The following is a 13,030-nucleotide window of genomic DNA, read 5'->3' as shown; positions in this document are numbered from 1 at the left end:
TCCCAGATTTTCAAATACGGAGGGAAGAATCCTTCTTTTCTATGAACAAAGGTCCCAGTACAGTCGTCTAGATGTACACTTACTGGACTGCATTTAAACTCAGAAAACAGACTCTGCTGACAAGGGCTTTTACTTTATACGAAACAGGCAGCTGCACAACAGTATATGACCCAGAGTCATGCTGTTCATAGTTATTCAAAATGTGCTTAATGGGTATATCATAGAAGAGAGGTCAGAGATGTGGGTCTGATGCTACTTAAATAGCAACTGAATTGCCCAGTCATCTGTCAGGACTCCAGATTAATGCTGAAGTACAGAACAGTCATCAAGAAGGCAGCTAAAATGAGAAGGAGGCTGAGCATATGGGAGAGAAGCTTTAAGCTTTAGCCCATTCTTTTTTAATTTTCTCCTGTTCATTTTTTATTTATTTTTTATTTTTGGCTGCATTGGGTCTTTGGTGCTGTGCGCAGGCTTTCTCTAGTTGTGGCAAGCGGGAGCTACTCTTTGTTGCGGTGCACGGGCTTCTCATTGCAGTGGCTTCTCTATTTGCGGAGCACGGGCTGTAGGCGCGCGGGCTTCAGTAGTTGTGGCTCGCAGGCTCTAGAGCACAGGCTCAGTAGCTGTGGTGCACAGGCTGAGTTGCTCTGCAGCACGTGGGATCTTCCGGACCAGGGCTCAAACCCGTGTCCCCTGCATTGGCAGGCAGATTCTTAACCACTGTACCACCAGGGAAGTCCAGTCCATTCTTATTTAGAGTTTGAAATGGGGCTAAGAGCAGAGTCAAGAGTTTTACAATGAACTCCAACAGCAATGTGGTGACTTCCTCCAAAGCAGATTAAGACCTAGAGCTGTGGCCACAGTATGGCTGGCTTAACTATGACAGGTTCAACAGTCAGAAACTACGATTTATATGAATACAGGGTAATGATGTAATTTTCCCATTTCCCCCCTCTCTGACACATTCTACTCTTAACAGGCTACGCAGAGAAGAATCCATAAAAGGTTTTATTAACTTCTGAAAGACTAAACTAACTTCCACCCTTCAGAGTCTATGCTTGTGGTCTCATGTGTTGGGGCAGATTACAGAATGGCATGACTCTGAAATATCTCAAGTGCTGTCTCACATAAAGATGACTTATAAGAATGTGGTTGTCTGGTCTGCTCGTAATTGGTAAGTAATGCTGTAGCCACCACCAACACTCAATGACATTGGGTGGAGACGAAAGAACTAGGTTGACTGGCTTTAAAAATGCCACCACAGTATTTTTTAAAAGCAGGTTTTCCTCTGTACTCCACAGTGAAAATATATAAAAGGAAAAAGCCATACACATATACACACACTCAAACCAAGTCACTAAAGTACAGTAAGATTGCATGTGAGTTGTAGCAGGTTGACTTCAGTGTGGAATGTATATATTGAAAAGAAAATACAACCTTTACTCAGAGTAAATTCCAATCAGTTACAATGGCACCGTCCTGTATATTCATAGTATTCACAAGCATGGCACATAGGAGGCACTCAAACATTTACTGAATTGAACTCTCCAGCATTAACAGATTTGATCTTCAGAATATCCAGATCAGCTTGGGCAGGAAGAAGAAAAATGTCTCACTTTGAAGAACAAAAGAAACTAAAGTACAGAGAGGATAAATGGCTTGCCCAGTATTATTTTTAAAATTAAATGGTAGAGTACAGGTTTGAATTCAGGTTTTCTAGTTGCTAAATCAGTATTCTAACCCCCAAATGCCTCCATCCATCACAAACCCATGAAAAGACACGAAATTGGATGTCCTGGTGGCCAACAAATACCAAATATCTTCAAGAAGGGAAAGACCTGGGGACCAAAGTCATCTCAGCTCAGGACAAAGCCATCTATAATTAATAGACAGGAGTGAAGTTTTGATCTGACACATCTTAGGAATATTCTGAGAGTTGACTCAAATCCTAAAGAAACTAAATTATCAAGGGAATAAGGAATCATCTAAAGATGAGGAATTTTCAGTCTGTGGTTGTGAGAGAAACAGGTTAGGAGAAATTCAAGCCTTGTTAACTAAACACTGGCAACCCAAAACTAGGGAATGCCTTTTGGAGTTAAGAGCCTTAAACAAATCAAAGTTCTTATATAACATAATACAGCAAGATACACTCAATAACTTCATTATCCTAGGAGATGGTAGAGATTAAAAATCTAATAAATAAGATATAATGGCTAAAAACTTAGCAAATATACATGTAAGATTTGTGCATTTCATTGCATGTAAACGTTACTTTTTTAAAAACTAAAAAAAGCTGAAAAGAGCCATAAACAAAAAAAATTAAAATACAATGGCATCTCATATAAAGAAGAAAGATGCAATAGATAAGGGAGTGAAGTGAGAGACAGCTAAGGCACATTCTCATCACCTTCCAAGGTTGGTGTGGGTGACTCTTGTGAACGACTTTGGGTTCCACTGGCTGACCAGGCTTATGGGAAGCTTGGATTCCTGGGGCTTTCCCTGAGGCTCCACAAGGGCAGGTGCCTCTGTTTTTCGTCTCTGTATCCACAGCACCCCAAACAGTCAGCTCCCAATAGCTGAGAACTGGGTTCAAGTCCTGGCTCTGTCACTGCCTAGCAGTGGGACTTGGCAACAGGTTTTACCTCTGAGTCTCCGTTTCTTTGGCTCCCAAAACAGAAACACCAGCCTATCCTGCCTGTTTGACAAGGTCATGAGGGTCAAACAAAAGTACATATTAAAGCATCTTTAAAAATATGTTTGTGTTTGCTATAATTTAATTAAATATATGAACCAAAAGCTTTAACCAGTGAATGAGCCAGGAAACAAAGGGATCCAAGCATTGCTAGATTAGCCTCCAATGTTTAAAACAACCCAGGGCAGAATTGTTAATATTGAAGGTTCAGGACTGAAAATTGAGGTTTAAAGGAAAAAGTCTCTAGAGTAAACTTTATTGGAAGGAAGCTCACAACGTTTCACTGCTTAGGAATTCAAGACGTTGCTTCCAAGCTGGACACATTAAAGATTCGGTGCTGGACCAGCAAAGTTCTATTTACGGCAACATACAATTTATAGAAAACTACACACAGAGAAACAGCATGAACTTGGTCAACGCCATTTTTGAGGGAGAAAGACAGTGAGTGTGACAAAGATTTCATGAGGAGTCAGGAAGCCTGGGTTCCAGTATAGGCCCAACTTCTTTATTTGTCCTGAGAAAAGTCACCTGGCCTCTCTGGACCTCTGTTTCATCATCTGTGAGATGAAAGGGGTGACAAAAGGTAATCTATGACTTGAAATTCAAACACAGCAAAAAGCCATTTTGTAATCCATTATTCTGTGGCCAACCTCACACTTCTGTACCTTTGTTCATGCTACTTGCTCTGTCTAAAGTTCTTTTCCCCAGTCTGTTATCAATGAACTCTTATTCAACCTTCAAAGCCTACTCAAAAGCCACTTCTAACGTGAAGTCTTCGCAAACATGTATATAACGCTCATGGCTCCCTTCCACTGGGCTTCCCTAACACCCATACCCTACGTGTTTTTAGTCAGGCCCAGTAAATTGTGATGCCAAGTCTAGTGTTCTTTCCTTCCCCCTGAAAAGTAGGAAACATCTTCCGTTGAGCTTAGAAGAATGATGGGCAAATGCTACGTGCTCCATGAAAAGTACACTGATTAAATACACGAATGCTTAGGAGTCCCATTTCATGTTACGGATATCTCAAGCAGTAATTCAATAAAGCCACCATCTGCACGTTTTAGAAAGGCCTACCTGGCCTGCACAGGTCTCCATGTTGCTCTTTTTCACTGGCGTATACCTCCATGCACCAAGCGTGGTATGCAAATGAGAAGAGATCTTCTATTTTAGCAGGTGGTCGGATTGCATTGTTCAGTCTCTTCAGCCACTCTTGACACTGCTCAAAGGTTGAGAACTGACACCTTTGTAAAGCCAAACAAGTACAAATGTAATCAGAAGACAGCTGACAATGAAACCTAAGGGTAGCCACCATTTCAAGAGTGCCTACTCACAGTGAAATGATAACAACAGTCAAAAAAGCATTAGAAGTGGTCTAATGTTTATGATTTATAATAACAAAACATGTCCAACAAATTTTAGCCAATGGTGAAAAATGTCAAGAAGAAGAAAGCTGGACATGTGGAAAACCTATTTTTTTAGAGTAATAAAATCTCTTCTGAGATTGACAATTATTAAAGTGAAATGGTAGTCATTCTCTTCCAGGAATGGGGTTTTATTCCACTTCTTCCACCAAAGCTTTATGGTTGCCCTTCTCAAAGAATATGTTTAAAGAAGTTCTTTTTGTTTTGTTATGACATATTACAGCAAGCTCAAAAATAGTTCACAGTACTTTTAGCCAATTAGGGAATAATTTCAAAATTTATCTATTTAGCAGTTAGAATAAGTCAGCAACTTTAGATCAAAAATAAGATACATTACACTGAAACTTTCAGATGTTACCATGTAGAGAACAAAACAGTTGTATTATCAAGTGCAATTTTCAGTATATATAACTAGGAGGTTAAAATAATTAGTGTAAAAAATACTTTATCTTTTCAAATGCAGTATCTAAAATTGAGTAATTAATAAGCAACCTTTTAAAACTGTGAGTTATAACCAGTATCTATCAAAAGCAAGCCAAATCTCAATGGCTAAAAAGCAACTTAAATATTTACCTTAAAACCAAGGAGGAATCAACTATACTCCAACAAAAGTTTAAAAAAAAAAACAAAAAACCAAGGAGGTCACTTAAACCTCTCCCTTGTCCCAATCAGTGTGGCTCATCAATATGTCCACACAAAATGTTTACTGGCACTCCAGAATAGGTCAAAGAAATAAAGCAAAAAACTTGGGGAATTAAAAACTGGTAGAGCTACTAAATTTAAAATGCATTTTAGGCATCACTTTTCAACCATTATAGTAAAGATTAGATCAGATAAAGCCAACACTGGAGAAATGTGATGAGAAGCAGGACATTTCTAGTGTCTTAAAGTGCCTCCCAGACTGTTGATTAGTTGCAAGGGAGAAAATATAGAAATTACACAGAAAGCGGGTGACTCCTTGATGAGAGTGATCACAACTAACATCACCAGCAAGGGACAGATGAACACTGTTTGCCTCCAGCTGTAATACAATCTCCTGAAAAGGACACAACCTCATACATACAGTATTCCAGCTGAGAACGCACAACCTCAATTTAACCACAAGGAAACACCGGACACAAAATAAGAAACTTTCTATTATAAATAAAAGATTTTTTCTTCAAAACATTAATGTCATAAAAGATAAAGAAACGTGGCGGAAAACATTTCAGATTAAAGAAAGCTATAGAATCACGGCAACTAAACGTAATATGTGACCTTGACTGGATCCTGTTCTGAACGAGGTGGGGGAATGCTATAAAGGGCATTATTAGGTCAACTGACAAAACTGGAACATGGAGAGTAGATTGGATAAAAAGTATTATGAGTGTAAAATTGTGAAGTTGACAATGATACTGTGGGTTATGTAAGAAAATACCCCTATTCTTAAGAAAGCACACAAGTATTTCAGGGCAAAGAGCCATGATTATGTAACTTACTTTCAAATGGTTCAGAACAAGAATTTCACACACTAGCGCATGCGCGCGCGCGCACACACACACACACACACACACACACACACACGCCCCCTGCAAACGATGAAGCAAATAGGGTAAAATGTTAACAATACTAGTGCTCTTTACTATTTTTATGTTTGTACCTGTTTTGTAAATTTAAAATTATGTCCAAATAAAAAATAAAAAACACCTTTCCAATAGCAAAGTAGGCTAAAGATAAAATATTTCAGGGACTAACTACTCCGAAAATACTCCTAACTAGGCTGACCCTCAAAAGCTGTTTTTCTGTTATCAAATCATGAATCCATCCTTTAAGAAGTATTTTCCACACTAAACAACAGCATAAACTCATCACATACCTGATAACTTTGCAGTCTTTGCAAGTCAAATGAAGCTGAAATATATCTCGGCATTCAACACTTTCTATAAGCTGTAATGGAACCTGCAATTAAAAAAAGATGAAGTTCCCTTAGTCAAAAAGGTATTGACCCTGCAGTTCTTCAGTGTGTCCAGCAAGAGTGATTAGAAAGCTCTGCAGGAGAAAGAAGCACAGAACTGCACATTCATCTAAATCAATAGCACTCAAGTGATTTCCTGGCTGATTGAGGGTTTCCCTTTCTCAATCTCTAATCAGTGCCCTCAAGTCATGTCATAGCACAAAGATAACAAATAAAGAGGAGGCACCACATCTGGAAGAACAGGGAAATACGCCATCTCTCTGGCAACAAACTTTCAAACTCATCTCTCAAAGTACTACTTTACAAGGTTAGAGCTAGCTGTGATTTGTGATGACACAGAAGCCAAAGGGAACCAGAATAGTTATCCTGTCTTGTTGACAGAAAAGAGCTGCAGATCAAGAGGCTAGTGGGACTACACTTGTCACTTGCCCCAAATGACAAGGTGGGCTTGTGGCTTTGTGTTAGCAAAGGAGAATCTTGAAAAAGACTGGAGGTCTGAACTGCCTGCAGGTTGGACAAAAAAGACAAGAGAGAAGACAGAGCTGCGGGTCAGGCTCTCTGCTCAGTAGGCTAGGTATCGAGGAGAAGGGAGCAGGTCTCACAGTGGCTTAATTAGCTAGGTCTAATTTGCTTCAAAAGACAAGCTGAGGGGACTTCCCTGGTGGCACAGTGGTTAAGAATCCACCTGCCAATGCAGGGGACACAGGTTCAAGCCCTGGTCCAGGATGATCCCACATGCCATGGAGCAACTAAGCCCATGCACCACAACTACTGAGCCTGCACTCTAGAGCCCACGAGCCACAACTACTGAACCAGCGTGCCACAACTACTGAAGCCCGTGCACCTAGAGCCCGTGCTCTGCAACAAGAGAAGTCACCGCAATGAGAAGCCCACGCACTGCAACGAAGAGTAGCCCCCGCTCTCCACGACTTGAGAAAAGAAAGCCCACATGCAGCAACGAAGACCCAACGCAGCCAAAAAAAAGAAAAAAAGAAAAAAGACAAGCTGAGGAGCCCTGTTTGCCAAGTGGGGCTCAAGGTATGAGTAAGCTGGGATGGTTCTTTCCCTGCCAATCTGGTCAACAGACTACTGAACACAGGATAAATATGACAGTGGAGAGGGATCAAAGAAGGCAGGCAGACAGGAGGGAAAGCATCTGAACAGGGTGACAAATCCTTAAGCGGTTGTTAGAATCCTCCCTCTGTCCCTCATCTTATCCTGATTCAACCCCTGGCTTCAAAAAGCAATTTCCAAAACTTCTAAAGAGAGCCTGGTAAAAATAACAGTAGATACTCTCACTCATTGGAAAAGGGTCTTTTTACACTGTATCAAGCCCAACCAAAATGTGGCTCTGGGAGTTGCAAGGAGCATTCCAACAGTTCATGATTTGCATGAGAAGGAGGCAGTCTCTTCCAACAGACAGAAACAAGAGAGTGCTGCCTGCACAGGGTGGCCCTCCTGTTAGCTGAGCCAGTTTCAGAAACAGGCTTCCAGCAAACGCTGCCCCATCGTGCAGTTGCCAGAGTCAGCTGAGAACTCTCAGAACAAGGATGTGGAGATCAAAAAGAAGCCCAATGCCGGACATCTTAGACAAACAAACAAATAAACAAACAAACTGGGGCAGGGATTAAAAAGGGTAAGAAAGCAAAATAATATTACTCAGGTAATGGCTGGGAGTTCTACCTCAGGACTAGAGCCTTCTTGATTAATCAACAAAATTCCCTTACACTTATAATAGGACCAGAAGTAAGAGAAAGGCTAAGAATTCTTGCCTGTGTTCTGAGAAAAAAAAGGAGCTTTGGCCCTCTGTTTTTGTTTAAGTCCTTAACCCCAAGGTGCTGTGAGAAACTGGAGTTGATGCAGCTAAAAATTCTTTCAAGACCTGTACATCTAAGAAGGAAAAAAACCCCAACAATGTATCAGTGGGGATAAATTGTGAAGAAGTAATAGGAGATTAAGAGATCAGAAGAGGACACTGATTTGTTCTCAGGCCAGTCCTCTGGGTATCCTATAACAGATTCATGTTGGGTTTCTTTGTTTTTAAACCTACAACCCCCTTCTCCCTCCCCCCCCCACAAAAAACAAACAAACAAACAAACAAACAAAAAAGAGCTGCCAGACTGGCAATTAAGAGGCCTGAGTTCTTATCTCAATTTTCTAAAATTTTACCAGCCAAATTTTGCATGCTTCCTGACTTCCTTGGACAACCTTCCAACCTTCCTACATGACACAAGCCTTTGCTTTCTCCACCTCGGATGGTCACAACTTAGGAAGTCCCAGGGACAGGGAATGGGAAGAGCCTGGGGTAGAGTGAGAAGTGAGCTTTACAAATCCACGTGCTCTCTCAGCAGTCACCGGCATCCCAGATCCCCTTCTATCACCTTTCCTTATAGCTAGAAAACTTGAAAACCAACTAACGCTATTAGCAGCTGCTGGAGGGAGTGGACCAGTCTGTGCTATTTTGCTACAAAGAACAGGTAAGTTTTACATCCCTACTACTGGACTAGAGCCCAAGAGCCTATGTCCAGACTTCCAAAATACAAATATGCAACACCTCAGAGCATGCAAAACATCTGCTACCTAAATGCTTTCAATATACAAATTTTCATGTATTTTAACACTGCAAATTTAAGGAATAAGGATAAAAATGTTGGTTGCTAGTATACAGATACTAGCAAGTCACCAGAAACAACCATGTGTACTCAAGTCATAGACACAGAAAACAGATTTTAATAATCATGCAGATTGTCATATGCAAGGAAGTTTAATATGCAGCAAGAACAAGGACCTAAAAGAGAAATACATGATTTTATATCAAATGAGTATCTCCCTTTTTTCTTCTCCTTTCACCTCAATGTTACTCTTCAACGCACCCCTGCCCCCAGACTGCCTCCTCTTCTAAAAAGCCAGAGATAGGCTTCTTTTCCTCTTCATACATCCAACCAAAACATAATAAGTTTCTGTACTTTTTTAAAGGCAAGTCCACTGATTTAGGTTTCTCAACTTTCATCACGTATTAGGAGGATCTCTTACCATTTCCGTAACTAGACATACCCAATATTCAACCTCATAACAAAGAATTACAGGCACAAGAGCCAGACCATTTTATAGCCCAGGAAGGTTAAGCCACTACACTAAAGTTAGTGGCAAGTCAGGACCAGAATCCATGGCTGTCCTCTAGCTCAGGGTCCTTCCATTACATATGGTACTCCTTTCTTTCTTCCTCTAAGATGCCCTTCCCTTCTGTGTGAGCTCTACTTTAGTTTTTCTTTCACAATTAAGTAGTAGCCTCTTCACCAGGGATCTTCAAGAGGAAAACAGAATGTAAACCAAGATTCCTTAGAGGCAATTCGAAGAAATCTAAAGTCACATTCAAATCCTCTCTTACCCACTGATTCAGTGTTTTGTAGCAACTCATTTTCTTTTTGCTTCTTTCTCCTCTGCCTTCTACCTCCCAGGCAATTCTATCTCCCATTACAGTGTTTTTCCTCTTATAAAACCCACCAAACTCATGCGCAAAATACATCAAACACACTCAGTGCTGTTAATCAATTCCTCAAAAGGTCAAAAGTTATATCATGTACACCAAAACTCATAAGAGCATCAATCCAAAAAAGCAGAAGAGCGGCAGTTTAAAAATTTAATAGACATGCACAAGTATAAAAGACCCACAGTACTGTGTCATTCCAGAGGGAATTTTATATCATCATATCCTACTATATTTACCACAATTCATTCTGGGTGGGTGGGGGTGTGTGTGTGAATTATTTTTTAAGCACCAGAATTTAAAAGTGGGATAATGTATACCTTTTAAAAACAAATGCCCTTTTTATAGCATGAATGGGAAGTACTAATCTTGCGTACACATGTGAAGTAAAACTGGCAGTAGCAGAGTAAAAAATAATGTAATGAGTCTTAACCTAAAATCTGTAACACACTGGAATATCTGGGCTCTAACTCTTATGACTTAAAAACCAGTCAGAGGAAGAAGACTGTCACAGGTTAAAGACCCAAACTCTTTATTGCTCACCTGTGGTATTTCAAGATACTCTTCCAGCACTGGTTTCAGAAGCCTCTTCTGATTTATGAATGCTAAGGCCAAAGTGCATTGTTAACAATAACCTCCTTTTGATGCTTGGGGAATGAAGATTTTTGATGTACAATAGTTAGGCAATGGAAAGAATCTAGGAAAATGCTAAGGAAAGTGTTTCCAAGTATACTTCCAGCTTGTTCCTAAGAAGCATTAACAGAGCAGTCTGGAAATGGAGTTTTAATGTCCTTTTAAATACTCATGTTGACTTTACAAATTATTTCTGGTTGAAATTCAGTTTACATTTTTTGAAGGTCACAATTCCACCCGCTTATGTTTAAACTGTGTGGCTTTATCCCCACCGCACAAATTGTCCTCATATAGGAAACCACTTGAACTTTGTCTAATATGAGGGAAGGGACTCATGCAGAGATGACACACTTTGCTGATTTGCAAGGTGAGCATCTGACACTCAAAACCAGTTTGTTCCAAGCACAGGTGCAACAACCGCCTAGAATTCTCATGCTACTTACTGGGATTGCAGAAGCAGCAGATTGAGAGGCGGTCTATTGAATTACACAACAAGAATTGTTTAAAAATTTCATGAACTCCACTTGAACACTTACTTGTTTATAAATTAGTTGAGCAAATACCTGTACGTATGTAAAAATACAGTTTGGGAAAAGCACAGAATGGGAGCAATTCGTACCTTAAATACAACTGAACTGTACTACAGAGGTTCTTTACCCTAGAAACTGGAAACTTGATACCCAGTGAATGTGTGTGCATTAAAGTAATGATGTATCTCAGTGCTGCTGTGAAATTAACAAGAGAATATATGATTATCAGGTAGCTATTTAAAGCTTGATAGTAAGTCATTTTCTAAAGTGCTAAATGTGTTGATTCAAAGGCATACAAAATGATGTGTGTTGATTTAAAAGCATACAAAATGATGCGAACTGGAGCATGCCACAATATATACTGGCACATCTGGGTGATGGTTGATTTATGTTTGATTTAGATATAATAACCTTTAAGGGGGGGTCTCTTAATCTCACAGATTTTACTGAAATACTCATCTGCTGAGGGAGGACCTAGTGTAGGAGGAGCCACTGTTTCCTGGAGTAACCACAGGTTTTAGGAATCTTAGCACTAACTGCGATGTGATTAACTTATTTATATGAAGAAGTCCTAGTCGCTCTCAACCTGAAATGTTTAAAGTCACTGCAACGCCAAAATACTTTTGCACAACCATTTTTCTGTGCAAAACCATTATCTTGGGCTTTTTAAAACGTGACATGCAGGCTCTGTGCCTTAGAGGGTTATAATGCTAAATGGAAAGCACTTTTAGGTGAAGAAATGGGTCAAAAGTAAGAACAGGGGTAAGTTTTCTTAAGCACTGTGTCTCAGTCACAATGGGGGACCAACAATTCCAGTAAACAACCTACTCATACAGCTACTGTTAAGAGACAAGATGACACAGGCGTATTTACACAGAAGTATGTTTTAAAATGAACTTTAAACCCAAAGGGGGTTTAAAAATGGTCTAATATCAATTTCAAACCCCTATTAACTTCAATTCACTTTAGTATTTACTGAATACCATGGCACCAGTAAACATGTTGGATTCTGAAGATACAAAGATGAATAAACAAAAAATTACAGCATATCTGGTAAATGTTGTAAAGGTATGTTCAAGATACAGAAGAAGCCAGAAGAGAGGGTAATAAACTGTCAGGGAGGGAACTGGGATTGAGAAAGGCTTCACAGAAGAATTTATCACCTGAACTGGGTTTTGACAGATGAAGAGAAGTTCCCTGGGTAGGAGAAGAGAGAACTCAGAGGTGTAAAGTATGTCTGAGATTCCAAGGAGGGTGGTTTTAGCAATACAAAAGGAAGAAGGGGGAAAAGTGGGATACAGTAAAGCTGTCAGGGACCAAGGATCATACCATGCTAAGTAATTTCATCTTAGAAGTAGTTAAGAAACACTGAAGGGCTTCAGGCTGGTGAATGACATGATCAAATCCATGCTTTCTCTCCAATAGACCATGTTCCCAAATAGATCTAAAAATAGTCTCTGAAATACTTCGCCATAAACCAAAAAGCTGAGAGACAGAGGACTGTATAGAAAAATGCAATGATATGAAACTAAATTATCTCCACATGCAATTTAATTACAATTCCATCAATTCTAGACATTTAAACACAGTTTAAACACAAAATTAAATTGGGCAATTCTACTAATTATTACTGTCATTATTTCCACAGTAGCTGGTAGGAAACGTCTGGTTGCTGGAATGTTATAGGAGATTCAATCCTGTCCCCTCCTATCACGGCCACCCAATTCCAAATGGGCCCTTCTGAATACAGTGCTATATGGTAAGAAAGCACAACATGCCTCTTTCCTTGATGAATCCAGTGTGTATTTTTAGCTGATAGGCAGAAAACTAACATAACAGATATGATCATAGCCCAAATCTAGAAACCAGGAGGAATTCAGGCCACAATGATTCCTGGATGTAAATGCTTAACTACAAAGAATAATAATAAATACTAAAATAATAAATGCCAACCACAAAGAAAACGTCAGCCATTTGAGTCTTGACAAGGGAAAAATATGATGAAGGAATTGGGTAACTTCTGGATGGCTGAGTAAACTTTTTCTAAGAATCCCCAAATGAACCCCAAAACACACAATCTGAATGAAAGTACAGTCCTGAGCTTTTACAAGATGTCATAATACACTTCTTTGTGCTAGAACCAAAGTGCAGAAAGCCACAATACGGTCCAGTGAGGAAGGAAGAAGGCATTCATTTGGTTGAAATACATGAACCTTCACATTTTTGTGGTGAAAGGCACGTTTATTGAAAACTATTAATGATGGCAAGTGTGCTGGAAGAACCAGTTCACTGAGAATACCCTCATAATTGAAAAGG

The 13,030-nt window shown here is 39.7% G+C and overlaps 1 protein-coding gene across 20 annotated transcripts in view; it reads right to left on the bottom strand.

The window, feature by feature from the left end:
* The window catches only part of MTMR3 (myotubularin related protein 3), a 147,114-nt gene that overhangs the window by 41,243 nt on the left and 92,841 nt on the right, over positions 1-13,030 (bottom strand). For 15 of the 20 annotated variants that reach the window (XR_009005110.1, XM_057527170.1, XM_057527174.1 and 12 more), the window contains exons 6-8: positions 10,628-10,660; positions 5,966-6,048; positions 3,764-3,930 (exon numbers count right to left, since the gene is read on the bottom strand). Coding sequence is in view for 19 of the 20 variants with exons in the window: in XM_057527170.1 (XP_057383153.1) it covers positions 3,764-3,930; positions 5,966-6,048; positions 10,628-10,660 (283 nt within the window). In the remaining variant the exon portion in view is untranslated. The remainder of the gene's footprint in view (positions 1-3,763; positions 3,931-5,965; positions 6,049-10,627; positions 10,661-13,030) is intronic. The other 5 variants (XM_057527164.1, XM_057527165.1, XM_057527169.1 and 2 more) reach the window with 2 other exon arrangements.

The sequence above is a fragment of the Balaenoptera acutorostrata genome, chromosome 13 (genome assembly GCF_949987535.1).
Source record: "Balaenoptera acutorostrata chromosome 13, mBalAcu1.1, whole genome shotgun sequence".
Lineage (NCBI taxonomy): Eukaryota > Metazoa > Chordata > Mammalia > Artiodactyla > Balaenopteridae > Balaenoptera > Balaenoptera acutorostrata.
This window is presented reverse-complemented; position numbering and strand designations above follow the sequence as displayed.